This window comes from Larus michahellis, chromosome 2, assembly GCF_964199755.1.
Source record: "Larus michahellis chromosome 2, bLarMic1.1, whole genome shotgun sequence".
In the NCBI taxonomy this organism is placed as follows: domain Eukaryota; kingdom Metazoa; phylum Chordata; class Aves; order Charadriiformes; family Laridae; genus Larus; species Larus michahellis.
The window spans coordinates 71,867,671-71,885,848 of NC_133897.1; the positions used below are offsets into that span (position 1 = coordinate 71,867,671).

At 39.2% G+C, this 18,178-nt stretch overlaps 1 protein-coding gene across 1 annotated transcript; it reads right to left on the reverse strand.

The window, feature by feature from the left end:
* Positions 1-638: 638 nt before the first annotated feature.
* MCUR1 (mitochondrial calcium uniporter regulator 1) lies at positions 639-17,714 on the reverse strand. The gene is made up of 9 exons (XM_074575846.1): positions 17,302-17,714; positions 16,266-16,379; positions 14,328-14,431; positions 12,344-12,445; positions 10,684-10,725; positions 8,290-8,361; positions 4,671-4,724; positions 3,470-3,584; positions 639-2,157 (listed from the first exon to the last, which is right to left on the reverse strand). The coding sequence occupies exons 1-9, from the start codon at positions 17,591-17,593 to the stop codon at positions 2,102-2,104; spliced, it is 951 nt and encodes a 316-aa protein (XP_074431947.1). The 5' UTR covers positions 17,594-17,714; the 3' UTR covers positions 639-2,101.
* Between the last annotated feature and the right edge of the window lie 464 nt (positions 17,715-18,178).

The window sequence follows — 18,178 nt, forward strand, 5'->3', positions numbered from 1 at the left end:
AGTGTCCTTCTCCTGAATGACACATTAACTTTATTCCTCGTTTAGAACACTCACCAGTTAAAGTGCTGGTTTGCCTGACACTTCACTAATTCCAGGACAATGCTGCTCTCTAATCTTTCATTTCCTCCTTCCACCTGCCCTGAAAAAAGTTTAATTGCATAGTATCTATTTTTAGAACGATAGACCTTATATTTAAAATTAGTTCTAAACAGTCACTAAAATAACTGTTTATGTGATGCTTTTTTGCATACAGGCAAAGATGCACTGATTACACGGACATATATAGAATCAGCTGTTCTGGAAAGAGGGTAGGAATCAACACTGAAGTCATTCCAAACATTAAATTATTTCTCGCCTAATTTGAGAAAGTGTCAAGTCCTGTAAGTTAGTATAAAAAAATAATAATTTTTTTTCAAACAAAAAAAGTTAAGATCTTGAATATAGCTTCATTAATGTTAAGTTAGTCTGCAATAATAGTCTTATTTACATTACTGACTGTTCTTGCATCTTCACTGTGTTAGGGGGGCTGTTGACTTTGCTAATTCTTAGCTTAAAAGAAGTCCTATTAGCAGTGACTTGCCTTCAAAGAGATTAAATTCAAATTAAAAAGTTGCATTTATAAAGAAAACAGCATTTTCTACGAAATATTGAAAATCCTTTATTTCAGGCCAGTATAGCATTGTTACAGGCGTCCATTTCTTCCTCCGCACTTGCACATGATCAAAGTTGGCACTCCCAACCACCAAAAGTTAAATGGTTATTACAGTACAGGCACAAAGTAGCCAAACAGCTTTACTTTCATTAAGGAAAGCCGTAATTGTGCTCTAACAGCATTTATTACCAGTGCATAGATTGTTCTCTCCTCCTAAGATCAAGCAAGAAAGAGAAATTTCCCTCAACTGAAGGAACACAGGTGGCAGCTTTGCTACTAAAGCAGTTATTTCATCAGTGGAAGAATGACCGATATGTGGATATGCTGGATGCCTGCCTTCATTGCTTTCAGCTGCCCTTACTAGTTCACACAGGCTTGCTCAGAACTGGGTTAAACATCCTTGCAGGTCTCCATTACTGCTTTCATTGTTATAACCACCATCAAAGTTCCACATTTGAAGAATCAACAGGATTTTTTTTTTTTTTTTAAAGTAAAACAACAAAAAACCCAGAAGACTGTCAGTACTGCGGTTCCCTCGCCTACAACGCTGCTTCATAACCACCATTTAAAAGCCCTTTCCTTTCTAGAAGCATCAATTCTCTTCCATCAAGAAGGCAGCACCAGAGACACTTCATATCACTTAGCGTAAATTAACACTAGTGTATATTACTGCATTTCAAACTTCCAGTTACAGTGGTAAAAGTTAACAATTAGCATATGGAATGAGTATCAGATACTTACGTGTACCAAAGGCAAGTTAGTCACAAAAACCTCTAGAAATATACTACAAACAAAACTAGCAGCAAACACTGCTATCATTACACAGTACTTTCATGAAAAATGACTGATTGGACGGCCATCTGGAAAACAAGCTGATACCTATAATGTTATAAAAATAGCAAAACAAATATTTGATCATAGTAACTGTATGAACAAGTGTTAGAAGGAGGGAAGTAAGCATGATTCAGTTAACACAAATTCTACTTATACAAGAGTGCCTCCAAGCCACAAAAATGTGTAGTTTCAGTTTTACATTAATAATCAAGGCTTCAGTCTGATATGTGCAACTGACTCCGGCATACGTGCCTGAATAGGCAACAGGACATAATTCCATAGGTTCTTCTCCACAGCATGCAGCCCCATACCATTGGTACGAATGCCAGTCTTTGCTCATGCAACACTTTGTAGCAGCACGGTGTACTGCAGTTCAGAATGGAGGGAAAGGCAGAAATGCATATACCATTCTTTCATCAGAGGTAAATTTCAGAATATGCACGGTATGTGTACAGTTGGTTTCTAGGCACATCTTTGGTTACATTCTCAATCCAGTCTGCTTTACAAAAAAAAATATAAATAAAACAGTCAAGACTTGGTTAGAGTCCAGGCAAAGATAAAACTTCTTTTTTTCAGAAACCAAGAGAGTGGAAGTCCCTTTAAATTGATGTTTTCTTATATCCATAAACGGTAAAATCCCAGCGCTACAGTAAGGCATGTAAATACTGAACCTGAAAGAAAATAAAAATGGGGAGGAAAATGGAGACAATAAATCATTAGCTCTCAGAACATTTCTTCAGAAAGCTATGTACACATCTTACTACAATACTAGAAGTATAACCACCACCCCTTCCCCATGTAAGAAAATTCAGTTTTTATTTAACAACAAACAATTTCAAGGTGGAGGGGCACAAAAATGACAACTAAGAAGGAAGGAAAAAAAGAATGCAGGGAGACTGGGCTGGAAAACTATCACAAGGCTGAAAGAAACCCTTAGATGCTTACCATTCCAAGAAAGATCAATATGGCAAGTTACAGTTGTTAAGTGAGGAAATGAATAACAACATTATTAAATCACAGTCAAGTATTCAGCAAACAAATAAATGAAAGCTATCTTTTATGACGCTTATCAGTTTGCAATTTTTTAAATCTATATGTAAATGAAATCAACTTTTGGTTCCTAGATACACACAAAAGATTTTTGCCATTGTTTGCAACAGGAGCACTTCAAACACAATGCAAATTATTTTAAATTTTTTTTTTCCCTATGCAGAGTTCAACATGTTTTTGAGTAGGGATGGTGGGGAAAAGAATTTCCTCTCATTTTAATAAATGGCCTTTTATTTTCCAGTAATGGCTCTCTCTAAAGGATATGCCTGAAGTACAGTACTATGAATAGATGTGATTGTACTTGTGACAAAATCCATTGTGAAAGAATAATCAGAAAATCTAATTCGGAAGAATAATTTTCTACTGCAAACCTGCTCATTTAATAGCACTGCACAATCAGTAGAAAAACGCCAAAATGTAAGTTACCCGGGGCAATAATGCAGGCACACGCACATACAGTATTTTTCTAATGCACGTGCCTGAAAAATGAAAGTTTAAAGAGGAGTATGTGGCACTGAACACTCAGAAAAACTGAACTGTTCCATTTTGCATATAGATGTCCACGAGACAGATGAAGAAATCCTAGAAATGCATGTAGCAGACTGCTTTTATTGATTAAATCAGCCATAGAAGAACTTTGTGGCCCTTGTTAACAGGCAGTCTTTTAGATTTCTCATACACATTATTATTACAGTATAAAGCAGAGGAAAAAACCAAGAAGTCATACAGCCATAGCTCATGCAAAATAAAGTTGCGAATCATAGGAAACTCTGTCTGGGTTAAGTACACAAATACGAGTGCTACCCTTGACTGAGACTATTTCAAGTATTTTTTTTTTTAATCAGGGCCTTTATGAATACAGACAACCAAGAGTTTGCCAAACACTTAACAATATTTAACAGTTTCAACAGAGGCAGCCATCAGACTCCTTACCTGCTAAGTACTTAATATTATCAAGCTTGTGCGATTCGAGCATTGTTTTCAGATCTGCAACTTCTGTGTCTATTTTCCTGTCTGTTTGGGTCAAAGCTCGATCTTGTTGCGCATGCTAAAAAAGAATGCAACAAAATTATGATATTTGAACAGTTTCTAGTTTATTTAGAAATGTAACCCATCCCTTCAAGTTGTATTTTTGTTTCCTCCTTAAATGTATGTTAATTTGCATTCAAAGCGAACAAGTTCCTTCCTAGCAGGTATCCAAAGAACTCGATAATTTGGCGAACTCGGGAAATTTATACGCTTACATGTTCTTTAACACATAACCTACGAAGTAGCAGAACTGGATGCCTTATCTCAATCTAGCAGCATAAACATTAACTTCAATCTGTCGTTTCGCCCACTGACTTTACAGTCACTGCTCAATTATGAGAGCTATTGAGAAGTCCAGGAAGAGCCTCTTGTGACAAAAACACACCGGAGCATAAAGATTTATGGATCATTAGAAAAACTGACAATTGGTCTTCTGATGTAAAAAAAAAGCATGTCTTCATCTTGTAACGAATTCTACCACCAAACCAGCTACAGACAAATTCAGAATCTGATTATGACAGAAGACAGGACTTCTGTAAAAAAAGGGGATAGAATTATTACTCAGAAAAGACTGAAAGATCAAAATTGTAAACTGAGAATAACAGCTGCTGATATTTTCAAATCAGCACTACTGAAACATTGTGAATCAGTTGATGATTTAGTGCTACACATTTTCCTAGGGATAATTCCCTATACTACAGAAAGGAAACAAAAGGAAGAGGAAGTGCTTGTTAAAAACCTCCTCTAAAATTAACCAAATGAATCTAGTGATGTGTTTCAGTCTCACTGAACACGGGGTGGGGGGAAATAAAAATTAATTTCACAAACTAACATTAAAAGTAGAATTCCAATCTAGAGAAAATACTATGTGCATCAAGTTTCAAAACTGACCATTTCATGTATACACACAGAGGGTCTAATAATATATATGAAAGCTTTTTTACTTCAGTTATCTGTACCAATATGAAAATACACAGGGAAATAAAGCACAATGACATTTTGCACATTAAGTGCCTAAAGACATGAACAACTCCAAAAGAATACCGGGTCTATAACACAAGTACAAAAAGATTTACTGTGTAGTAATAAGCTACCAAGTTCTTACCAACTCCACTATTTCTGTCCTCATTTCAAGTAGTTTTCTTTCATTAAGTGAGTACTAGAAGGGTGGAAAAAAAAGAAAGAAAAAAGTGATAAACATGATATTGTCATTAAACTTACACTTAAAAGCATACTTCTTTGTTTCCAATTCTGTAGAATACTGCATCTGGACAAGATCACAAGACAACACTTCGGAGACAGTATTGTAGGTTAATTGTCCTTAGGAAAAGCACAATTTTAGACAGGCATTCATGCACACCTCACAACTGTAAAGCACAAGTCCACTCATCTTCTGCAAAAACTGTATGTATTAATAAGCCGCTGAAAGAAAGGTTGGCAGATTTGCACTTCTGAAAAACAAAGACCTATGATTCCAAACAGTAACTCTGCAACAGTTGCTCACCATTTGTATTGTTCCGACCATCATTTCATGATGCATTTGCTAAATATAGAACATTTGTAGTTGTGGAACATCAGAAGTTGTGGCTTATTTTTAAGTTATAGTATTTGGGTTCAAGGAAACTTAAATCCAAATGAAAGTAGCGTAACTTTAAGGCACGTTACCTTTCTGACTCATGAACAGGCATGATTTACCTTGCCATCTATAATGGTTCCTGTCCCACTACTGGAGCAATTCAATTATTGATAGACAGCTGCTAAACTGCCAGTCTATACTGCAGAGTACTAAGGTCTTCAGGCACCCATCTCAGAATCCTCACTTGCACAGCAATAACCTCATCTCTTGACATTCCCATGTGGAAAGTTCCTTTATTCTTCCTCCACTCTGGAAGCTTACTCCCCTTTAATATTAAACTCAAATTAATTTACATACATGCCTCAGCATTGAAAAACCCTCAAAGATCTAGAGCTCTATTTGGACTTTTGACTGATATAAAGATGAAGTTAAGAGATAGCAGGCTGCTACAAATGTGGAAAACAACATACAGACAAACTACAGCATGTCTACAATTAAGGAAACAGTCACTGGATTCTGCAAAACGAGGAGAGGGTCAAAAACAGAAATTCAGAAGTTTTACATAAATATACATTGTTGAAAGTGGCAAGATGGCAGAATATTTATAAAATAATCTAATTCAAATTATGTTTAAGGTGAAATTTCATTTAAGAATTTGGACCTCGCATTAATAAACTGATCATCACTACCAAAAGAACCATGACATTTAAAATAAACAACTGACTGAAATAGTTAATCTGTTTTACTTCAAACAGATGCTGTTAGCCAAATACGCATTTTCTGAAAAATTCTATTTTACAAGCTTGCTTCTTGATGTTTGTATTTGTTAAATTTTTGCTTTATGGCTAGACTTTCTAGGTCGGACTCAAGGATTTTAAACTTCAGTTTAAGACAGTGAAATATACCCTCTTACTGCAAGGCATCACTACATATCTGTAATAAAAACCAGTGCATTAAAAAAAAAAAAAGAAGGAAAGACCAGTTTAAATCCCCGCACTGAAATTCAACAGGGAGATTTCCCCTTAAGTCCATGTTTTTTACAGTATAGAGAAAATTCAGTTTTGCCATATGCATCTTGACATTTTTAACAGCAAGCTTAAAGGCACTGTGATGCATGAACACATGAATATATATGGAATTTTGTACTGTACTTTGAGTTTTTAAATCACATCTGTATCATCGCAGATATAAATCACGGCATAAACAGATGTGCATTAAGCAGCGTACAATTATCCAAGAAATGTAAAGCAGAATGAACTAATGCAAAGATAAAGCATTTAGAGGTTGAACAATTAAAGACTGCCCACAGTGTTGACAAATTAAAAAATTCTCCTTCAGTACTTACTCCAAGCAAAACTGAAAAATAAGAACATTTTACTTGGTGCTTCAAGTTAATTTAAACTTAGGACATTTCTCTTCTGAATACTAACAGTAAGAAGGCACAATAACCTTCAATTATCATGAGTTTTATTCTCAGAAAGCTAGATATTCAGTCCTAAGTCACCTTACAACTGAAGTAAATATAATAGTGATGCTCTGCCTACTATAGAAAATACTGGACTACGCCTCACCCCCAACTCAGCATGTATCCTACAACCTGTTCCCCATTCACCTGCCTTTTTCCTTTTCTGTTCATGCATGGCAGAGATGACACTTAAAGTAGGGGAGTAAGGTGTCCTGGTTTGAGGTAAAACAGAACCAACTTTCTGTTCAGTAATTTTATTTCTTAGCTAGGCGTATTCTAACTCTCTGAAATTAACAGCATGTTGTGTCTAAAATGGTTCGTTTTCAGAGTGATAAGACAGTTTGTACTACCAAGGAGTGGTATGCAGAGAGGCTCTTGCTTATACTTGTTGCTATAGCGACCAAGGTCAGCTAATTTCATTATTTGCCCTGTTGGAGGGTCGGAAATGGAAAAGCGTAGAGGGGTCACACCTGCAGGGAGGAGCGGACAGGACAGGTGACCCAAAACTGACCAACAGGGGTATTCCAACCCATCTGCCCCCTGCTCAGTATAAAAGCTGAGGGATCAAAGGGTCAGCTCTCTTCCTTCAGTGGCTGATGTCTAAGGAGGACCCTGTCTGTTCATCTGCCTTTGATCCCCATCGGTGTGTTCCTGACTCCAACTCTGAAACCTGGCTCTCACCCATCGCTGAGTCCACTCTGGGACTTCCCCAGACATCCCCGGATGCCTGTGACATCATCCTGGGAGCTTAATATGGTTTTGTATACACTGTATCTATTTCATTATTTCCATTTTATTTTATTATTAATATTTCATTAGTTTAGTTTCTTCTAAACTCATAAATCTCTTTATCTCTCCTCCTCCTCTCCATGTACGAGAGGTTGGGAGGGAGCATCTGTTGCTGGCCATTGGCCAATTTGGCCAAAACCACAACATAGGGGGAATAAAAAAGAAAAGAGCAGTTTTCATAGAAACGAAATTACAGTTGCACAACAGACTAGAAAGTTAGTCAACTTTAAGAGAAAGCTGACAAGCACAGAGGCAGTCAAAATAACATAGTGTTCAGCACAATAGACAGCATTGACAGAGATCACATATAATGCAAAAACTTGATCTTTAATTCTTCATCTACATTATTCTAATTTAAGATCATATCAATTCAGTTCTACCAGATATTTCAAAGATCAAAACAATGTGAACCAGTATTGGTTACAACAAAAAAAGCCAACCATAAGTTACAACTATTTTCACAATAGGTACTTCCTGATAAACTATCCATGCTATAAATTCTCTAGCTATAGGGAAATGAAATATCTTCAGTGATGATAAATGTAATGAGATGTGTAAAACTTAATTAAGTGTGAAAACAGAGAAAGAGATATACCAATAACATAGGAAACCTCTAGGCAGCTAGTCAGCATATTTAGATTAAATATCTAATATTTTAAGTGTGATGTGTTAATCCTCATATTAAAACAATATCAACATAGACCAACATACCAAACCAAATACGGCACCTTATACTACAGCAGCATAAGGATGAGTAATTTGGATTAATATCACCTTGAAATTGAATGATACTACAGATTAGTATAAAAATGCTCTTTGGGTAAGATGCTCTTAATCAAATTTGGAGATTACTCACTGTTTAGATATTTCTAGAAGAAAGTAACCAAAACTTACCAATTCTTTTACTCTGCTCTTCTCTAGGTTTAGGTTTAACTTGTTATCTGCACGAACTTTGGTAATTTCATCCTAATGGGAAAAAATTGATAAAGCAGCAAGCAAGATTTTCTGTTTAATCATAAGCAGAAAAAATTAGACAAATATATTGCACCTGTCTTTACATATGTCAGGAATCAAGCTTCTCTCCAACTAATGTACATAATTTTCAAAAGTATAAGTATTCCTATTCTTCCCATGGGAAATACTCATGTTCTATAGTATGAATTGGATCCTAGAATCAAAAACTAACAATTGATTTTAAAACCAGAACACTTAGAACAGCAGTTAATTGAGAGCACATCCTTCTATAAATGCTGGGAATGTTTCACATATGCCCTAACTCTTTCTGATTTCTAGAAATCCATGCCTAGGTACGCATTTAGGTTGGAGTTCCTCCATGAAGCAATCTTGATGCTCAACATAACTTTAAAAGCAGTTTCTCATCTTCCAATGTAAAAGAAAATCTGTTTCTAAAGACTACATCTAGGGCTTTCAGAAAAGGCTACAGACATTTCAGAAGCAGTCAGGAAACATTCATTATATTTTTAAACATCTAACTTTTTTAAGCTACCATAAATTGTACACTTGCATTTTACTTCATCAATAGCTGTAAGCAATTCCTGCTTTTCTCGGTGACGGCTGCCATTTTAATGCAACCTCCTGGCAGGAATTCCAGCCAGCTGACAGTTTGTCACGAGGCAAACTGCTGATCAGATGAATGTGTGGGAGAAGCAAAAGATTGCTGATGTTCTGGGAGATTCTACTATTAAAAACAAGTAAGCAGGCCAATGTCAACTAGTCAAGAGTCCATTAAGTTAGTATGACTAATAATTAGACTCAATTTTCAAGTTTGAATTTTTTAACTGTTTTATAGTTAGATGTCATTACAACACAATACATTAAACTTTAATGAATCAAAAAGTTAGAAATAATTTTTTCTTCAACTTTTACAACATCATGTCTTGTCTTTTAGAGGAACAAGTATGAGCAAATGTAATTCTCACAAGGGCAAGTTATTTTACATTTACAGTTAAAAGTAAAACTTAAAGAAAACTAGCTTTTATGAGAGATGATTCAGATCCTTGATGCTCTACCAATGGATTACACTAACTCATTTATATGCAACTGAAACCATAGAATAAGTTACAATTCAAAAATTAGATTCTGAATGTATTTTAAAATGGTATTCTGAAAAGCCAGATGCACTAAGCATTTCATAACACAATATAAAACATGCAGGATTAGCCTTTAGAAATTTATGTTCTCGTTTTGGAAATGATAGTGCAAGAAGAAATTGAAGTGAATAGGAAAGAAATGGCAAGGAGGCAGTAGGCTGAGTTTGACCACGTTGCCAGCTAGTTCAACAAGTCTGATAGCCTGCCAGTTTCATGGACAAATCCTAGAGCAAGAAAAATGTTCCATCCTTCCCGCTAAGACAGACACCACAGCAGGAAACATTAACTACTCTCAAGTCAGATGACTTTACCCCCTAAGAACAGCTAACATTTTCCAGTTTCCAATCTTAATCAATCTTGCAAGAATGTTTGTTTCTGTGTAAAGGCTGTGTATGACTCCACACCATTGAAATAATTCATTTTGAAATGATCTTCTTTTTGATGGTAGAAGGGTGTTTGGACTGCTTTTTAAGACAGGCAAACCATAAAGAACAGAAACACAGCACTGATGCGTCAACCTGATAAGAATAATACTCTGTATGATAATTAACAGAGTAAGTTTTCTCCAAAGTCTGTTTTCTTGCAAAGGTCATCTGCTTCCAAGCAAATGGGACCAAACATAATGGTCCCAAACGTAGTGGCCTAAAGAAGCTGTTTAAAGGCTATTTTAAATTCCAGACAGCTAACAGATATGTCTTTAGACACAAAAAAACCCAACCAAAACAAACCCCCCCCCCACAAACCCAACCAAAAAACCTCCCAACAAAAACACTCCAAAACAATTAGAAAGTGCTGTAATTTTAAATGTATGTTGCATTTTTACATGTAACTGGCAGGCCTAAATGCAGAACTTCACTCAGCCTTAACCATGACATGGCAGTTAGCCGCTTTCTGAATCTAAGGACAAGTAAGTAAATAAAAAAAAAAAAAAAAAAAAATAATCTTCGGTTACATTTTTCTTCACCTCTTATACCGTTCACAGTTCTCTGTCACCATAAACAAAGTATGCATGAAATTGTTTTTGCTGCAGCCCACACTGTACCATCAACTGCAATTTCAGTATCCTATATCACAGTAATTAAGCACAGCTTTTAAAATAAAATCTTGAAAGAAACAATTACTTTTTACTTAAAGCAGACAGGTGTTAATTCTTAATTACATTAGTATGGTATCTTACCAGGACTTGCTTCTTTATCTGCTGGAGTTCAAGTTTTATTTTCTGGGAGAGCAGAAAAAAATTGTACATTTTATTACTGTATATAAAACCCACCATAATTTGGAAATACTAATGAATTTGCATGATCAATAAAAATGACTACAATCCATAATGTGAAAAGCAAGGCAAAATGAGGATGGTTTAACTCTATGTCCTCAGTGTGTGTACAAATACGTGCATGTGTATACACACGCACATTTACTCAGTGCTGCGCATTTCCAAGCGGCACAAGACCAAAGCTCGCAACGTCCCACAGCAGTAAAGGTGGCCAAATGCACAGGATGGTATGAGCAGCAGTAAACCCAGCAAACCAAGGGAAGGGATTATTTCTCCATATTCAGCACTTGTGAGTGCTGTGTCCAGCTTTAGGCTCCCCGGTGAAAGACAGATATTGCCATACTGGAGCGAGTCCAGTGGAGGACCATGAAGATGATGGGGGGCAGGAGCACACTATGTTGGGGGTTTGGGGTGAGGAGGAGAGACAGCTGGGCTTGTTCAGCTTCAAGAAGAGATGGCTAAATGGCAATCATACTGCAGCCTGCAACTAGCTAATGTCCTCATGGGATCCTTTCTAACTCAAATTATTCTATTACTTTATCTCTTTCGAAAGATACATGAAATAGGCATAGCTGTAGCATCTTCTATTAACTCTAGAGTCTCTAGAGACCATTCAGTCAAATTCCCTGCTCAAAGCACGGGCAACTAGAACGGGTTGCTCAGGACCATTTCCAGTTGGGTTTTGAATATTTCCAGGATAGGGATTCCCCAGCCTCTCTGGGTATCCTACTTCCGTGTTCTACCACTCTTACAGTAAAAAGGGTTTTCTTATGTTTAAATAGAATTTCCCACATTGGGGTCCGTGACAATTACCTATTGTTCTGTCACAGGACAACACCGGAAAGAGCTTGTCTCTGTCTTCTTCACGCCCTCCCTTCAAACATTTGTATATTGATGAGATCCTCGCTGAGCCTTCTCTTCTCCAGGCTAAACAGTCCCAGCTCTTGCAGTCTTTCCTCATACATCAGATGCTCCAGTCCCTTACTGATCCAACATGTCCACATCTCCCTTGGGGAGCCCAAAACTGGACTCAGCATGCCAGATGAAGTATCACCAGTGCCAGTCAGAGGGGAAGGATCACCTCCCTTGACCCACTGGCAAGCCCTCCTAACAGAGCCCATGAGGCTGTCGGCCTTCTTTGCCACATAGGCTCATTGCTGGCTCATGGTCAACTTGGGGTCCACCAGAACCCTCAGGGTCTCTTCTGCAAAGCTGCTTTCCAGCTGTTCAGCCCCAGCCTGTGCTGGTGCATGGGGTTATTCCTCCCCAGGGGCAGGACTTGGCACTTCCATTTGTTCAACTTCATGAGATTCCTATCATCTCATTTTCCCAGCTTCTGAATGGCAGCTCAACTGCCAGGTGCATCAGCCACTGCTCCCAGCTTTGTATCATTTGCAGGCTTGCTGAGGCTGAACTCTGCCCCATCAACAAGTCATTAATAAAGGTGTTAAACCATACTGGCCCCAGAGCCAACCCCTTGGGTACAAGACACCTTTTTACATCATTAGAAAAAAAAATAATAAGGAAGTCCTAGAATAGCACTTTCCAAGACAGTGATTTTTACCTCATTTTCTGAACGAAGTGCTGAAAATTCACTTTTTTCCAAAATAATCATGTCCTTTTTCACGCCACCAATATGGGACATTACTTGCTGAAGTGCAATTTCCTTTAAAAGAGGGAAGAAAAACCTCAGAACATATCATAACTATAATGCTTTTTCTCATCTTGCCAAAAAATGATAGGCTATTTTGGTACCCTGAAATTTTTAATTCAGAGATTTCAGATTGATTATCTGAGTTTCAGAAATCAAGATAAATTAAGTGACAGTGACAGAATAAACAAGTTAAGCTGAAGCATTGGTAAAGTTTGACAAAATTAGCAGTGTTAACAGAATAATTCAATTAATAGCCTAAGATATAGTTTCTTTCAAGTCTTCAAATTCTTAAGCTAGCACAGGCATTAGGGAGAGAAGGTATGTATCTGAGCTAAATGAAGAAAGCTGGCTAAGTGATCAAGAGGTCAAATCTTTTTCTTCAATGGCCAACGTCCGAGGAGGACCCTGTCTGTTCGTCTGCTTTTGATCCCAATCCGAGCATTCCTGACTCCAGATCTGGAAGCCTGCTCCTGTCTGTCACTAACTGCAGTCTGGGACTTTCCCTGTGCCTGCTGGTGACACAGTTGTCATTGTGGGAGCTGGATATGGTTTTGTATATATTGTATACTATTATTATTATTTTTTATTTCCTTGTTTATTGCTATTTTCATTAAGGTAGTTTAGTTCTTTTTCTAAACTCATAAATCCCTTTATCTCTTCCTCTCCTCTCTTTGGAGAGAGTGGGGGGGTGAGGGGCCATCTGTCATTCTGATTGGCCAATCTGTCCAAAACCACAACAAAGCTTTATTGTGTTCAGAAGGTGACTTGAAGCCGTGAAACCCAGCCTCACTGAGCAGCCCAAGAGGTTGTACTTCAGCTATGCTTCTTGTCAGCATTGTCTACTTGACTAGCTTATGTGTCAGGGAATTCCAGCATACCAGGTATTGTGAATCCAATTCAAAGACACTTAAGTTCCACATGCACTGGATCATGTCTTACTCTGAATTTCAGTTTAATTTCGGGAGCTAGATGCCTAAGAGCTCGATGTGGCAACATTCAACACTGTCACGTCCAATTCCTTACACGGATCTACTTTTGTATAACTGACAAAGGGCCTCGAAAAATTCAGTCAGTATCAGAACAAGAAGCCTTGCCTCCAGACACAATTATTCATTAAAACAATCATTCCCTCACAAGACAAAGCTAACAATCCAGTTCAGTTGTACGCAGTTTCCTGGTAGTCAGGAAGGATCTCTGTAGATACTCAGCATTATCAGTCTATTTCCAAGCCAGTTTCCTTCACTTCCTCGCACAAGGATTTATACAGTGGATAGGTTTAGAGGATACCATGAACAATGTATGCACCAAAGGAAAAGGAGACAGACATCAGCATCCAAACTATACATGTTGCTGTATGTTACCAGTGTATACAACTACACCAATCATGCCCTAAAAATATTATATAAAAAGAGAAATTCAGCTCAACTCTAATCTAATTAAGTGTAATTGTGACACAGACAGACAAATAAAAAAGTATCACATAACAGGGTGGTAAATCACTGAGGGAATCTGTACTTCCTTGTTACAAGACTACAAAAGAATACACGTAGGAGCTGTAGCTATTCAAATCCGTGCACTGAATACCTCCTATGTCTGTCTAAAAGCCTTCTCAGTAATTCTATTTCATGCTAAAATAAGGATGAAACCAAAAAATTTACCTGTGGTCTGCATACTAGCTCATGGTACCTAAATCTCAAGGTCCACCACAACACTTTGATACATATTTAATAAGCTCAAGACAAAATTCACTAGCCAATAGATACACAGGGATGTTTGTTCTTCGCCTTCAAACTTAAAGTACAGTGTCTAACAGTAATAAATAGCAATATATATTTCATTAGCAGGCATACTAGGTTTTGATTTACTTCAACCCCACCATCGTCTTTGAGCTAACCTGCTGTACTTTGGTGACCATGTCCTTGTAAATCATATCCAGGTTGGTGTTCATAATTTTCACTAATGCAGATACAATGACCTCCGACTGCTGAGTAGTGAACCCTAGGGAAAACAAAATGCAACACCATTTAGAGAGAGTGCTAAATTTGGACAGTTCACAGAAATGCCACTTGCTAATACTCAGCACCAAGTTAAAACAAATGTCAGTTATTAAAGATAATAAAATATACTCCTCTTCACCCAGAACTAAGAAAAGAACAAAACCAGTCATACATTCAAGTTCCTCCACCACAAAATCATGTCTGTGACACAGTATAGCTGCTTCTGTAGTACAGCACTACTACAAAATCAGCGGCATAAATGTTGGAAATTTTCTAGAAGTATTATGGAATATCATCTCTCACATGTGGGTATTTCTAGAAGCAAGAATTCTGACCCTGAAAAGCAGATACCCACTTTCAGTATACTATAAATCTTCAGAACCACTGAGGCTGTGCAAAATTCAGCAACTGAGAACAGAGCTAACTGCTCTGATTTTAGGCCTACCAGCCTCTGAGTCCCCATTAGAAACCTTTTTAACTGAATATATTGAGAATTATTGTAAAATATTGTCCCTAAGAAGAAATAATCTTAACTTTTCCACTTTCAAAATGTAGGATTAAAAATGTCATAGAATCGCTGAGGTTGGAAGGGACCTTTAAGATCAAGTCCAACCTTTAACCTACCCTGACAAAAGCCACTTCTAAACCATGTCCCTAAGTGCCCCATCCACCCTTTTTTTAAACACCTCCAGGGATGGTGAATCCACCACCTCCCTGGGCAGCCTATTCCAATGTTTAATAACCCTTTCAGTGAAAAAATGTTTCCTAATATCCAATCTAAACCTCCCCTGACGTAATTTGAACCCATTTCCTCTCGTCCTATCACTTGTCACCAGGGAGAAGAGGTCAGCCCCCATCTCTCTACAACCTCCTTTCAGGAGGTTGTCATGAATAAGACTTCACCATTATGAAAAGAAACACTTGCAAAAGCATGATTGTTTCAAACTAACTAGTAATAAAGCGTTAGAAAGCACATATGTGGTCCGAGAGTGAGCTGCTTTCAACAGCTGAGCTGATATCATAGTGTGTCACCACCAAAAGGAAAAGATAGCCCTTCCCTCTCTCTCTTACCACTCCTCCAGCCAGTTTGTATGTGTCTTGGTGCTCATGCAACTGCTCTGTGAGATCATTAAACTGGTGTCTCAGAATACCAATCAAGCAAAAGAGCTGCAGTTTTTTCTGAGAATTATGTTGGCACATGGAAAGAAATGAAGCCACATGGCACAGAAAAGGGACTGGGACCTCTCCTCTTCAGGGACGGAGAGCTGTCAGAAATCAAGTCAGCTGCACTGAACTTCACCTTAAGGCACCTTCCCCACCTCAGCAACATTAGTCAGGATGAATCCAAAATAATCTATTCCCTTGTCTATGTTCCAGCATAAAAGCAGCCATATATTATATAGTATTCTATGTTATAACCTAACCCCTGCATTTTACATAGTAGTCCATATTCAGTTCTATTATAATACATTGTTGCATACTCAAGGTGCTACATGCTAAATATGTAGGAAGTCCATTAATAAATTTTAAACCACTACCCTGAAACTGATTTTTACTTTCAATTCTTAGAATTTAATTTCTCTTTACCATTTTTAATTACCAATAAAATAATAGATTATTCTAATCAAAGTTATATAAGCTTACCGTTTCCTTTTGGAAATAGAAGAAACTTATATGTTCTTACCCAGTATATTAAAAAAAATAAAAACTGTAAAACTGAAGCTATCATCACATGTCATCGCATCACATCACAAGAAGCAGTAACAAACTTTATAAATTAAAAAAATCACTCATGAAATGACATTAAAAATAGCTACCCATTTCTAACAATTTACCATTTTCTTCCAAGAGGCATACCAGCGCATGAGTGTCAAAAAAAAGTCTCCTATTTCCCAATAAGGAAATATTCTCTTTGCTTTGTAAAGATGATGACACAGAGGTGCTTACATCTGAAAAAAAAATAAAAAAAGTTTAAGTTATTTTTAAGTAACTTATTTTTAAGAAAAAATATTTAATCAACATGTTTGCTTTCCAGAAGTTTCCTTGCTACCCCAAGTATTTTTCCTTTATGACAAAATACTACACGGTGCATCAAGATTATTGCAGCTTGCTCGAAACGAAAAAGGTATCTAACAAGTTCTACATGCAAGAGCTTTAAAATAGAATACAATGCCACTGCTGCACTTCTGAGACGCTCTCCAAGAATATCCTGTCCTAGAAAAATCCCGCCAAATGTCAGGGTCTTAACATTGTTCCTCTACTGTTACCAGTGTAAAATGTGGAAGCTGCGAGCACTTCATAGCTTTGAGGACTAAATCCACAGACTCTTTCCATTCTTTGTTAAAGAAGTAAATCTTCATTGGTTGCCCTGTAGACACTGAACTGTTTAGTGTCTAAGAATTACTAACACATTCCCCAAATATCAGTATTACAGAAATCATGCGTTCAGGGAAATTTAACACCAGTGCATAAACTAGTTGACAGAATGAACGCAAGATGGAACATGAAGTAAGTTGTCAGAAGGCAGAACTATCTGTCCTCAAAGACGTTGTATTTTAAAACACTTGGGTAGGCAGAAAATACGACTACACCTTAGCTGTCTTACTTAAAGATCAATAAAGACTAACCAATTTAAGTCTTCGGGGAGGGGGAACCCAGTCGTAATACTTGCCCCTACGGACAGTTCCCAAGCCGGCTGCGGAGAGCAGCGCACCCCTTGCAGGTCCCTGTCTCCCCACGTCACGGGACTCCCGGGGGCAGGTGAGGTGACGGCTGAGGTGACCGGGCCGGGTGAGGTGACACCACCCCCGCTCTCCCCCCTCATCCCCCCCCCGCTTCCCTCGGCGCCACCCTCCCCCTGCCAGTTCTCACCCCGCTCCCCGCAGCGCCGCCGGTTCTCCCGGCCGGTCCCGCCGACCCGCCTTCTCCACCACCCCGCCCTGCCGTTAACGGCCGTAACGGCCGCCCGGGGGCCCGGCGGCGCGGCCGGGCGCTGCCAGTCGCCGAGGCAGCGGCGGGCGGGGGCGAGGGGCGGGCGACGGTCACGTGAGGAGCCGGCGGCAGCGGGCGAGAGGGAGCCCTCGGCCCCGCGCGGCCGCAGCAGCAGCAGCGCCTGTCTCCCGCCGCTCACGGCCGTGACCGCCGCCGTCTGGCCCCTGGCCATGGCCGCGCCACCCGGTCCCGACGACGGATGAGGCGGGGTGGGGAGGGGGAGAGAAAGGAGCGGCCGCCGCTGCTACTAGAATGCCATCGCTGAGCAGGCGTCTCACTTCCGCTACAGGCGGCGTCTGACTTCCGCCTCCGGCACGTGGCAAAACACACCGTAGCCGGCGGCGGTTGGTTTTATGGCTCAGGCGGCGACCGCGGCGAGAAGAGCTGTCCGGGCGGGCCGGCGGCGAGAAGTCGCCTGTGGGGGCGAGCCCGGGCCCGGGCCGGTGGAGGCGGAGACTCCCCCGCTCCCCGGTGCCCTCTCGCAGATGGCACCGGTACCCCCCGCCCCCTATAGGCCGCCCTGGGGTACCAGGAGTTAGCTGTTAGCGGCCCAGGCGGTGACAGGCCTAGCACAGGGGTGAAAGTGAAAGAGTAGAGAGTTTTGGGAGGGAGTTTTGTCCTAGAGCTGTAGGAAGGGCACGACCTCTGACCCCTGTCCGACCTCTGACCCCATCCTGAGCAATGCCTGCCTGCCTTTTGGGCAAAGATCGGCATTTTGTAGAGAAAAAGCACATTTCCGACAAACTATGTCATTCTG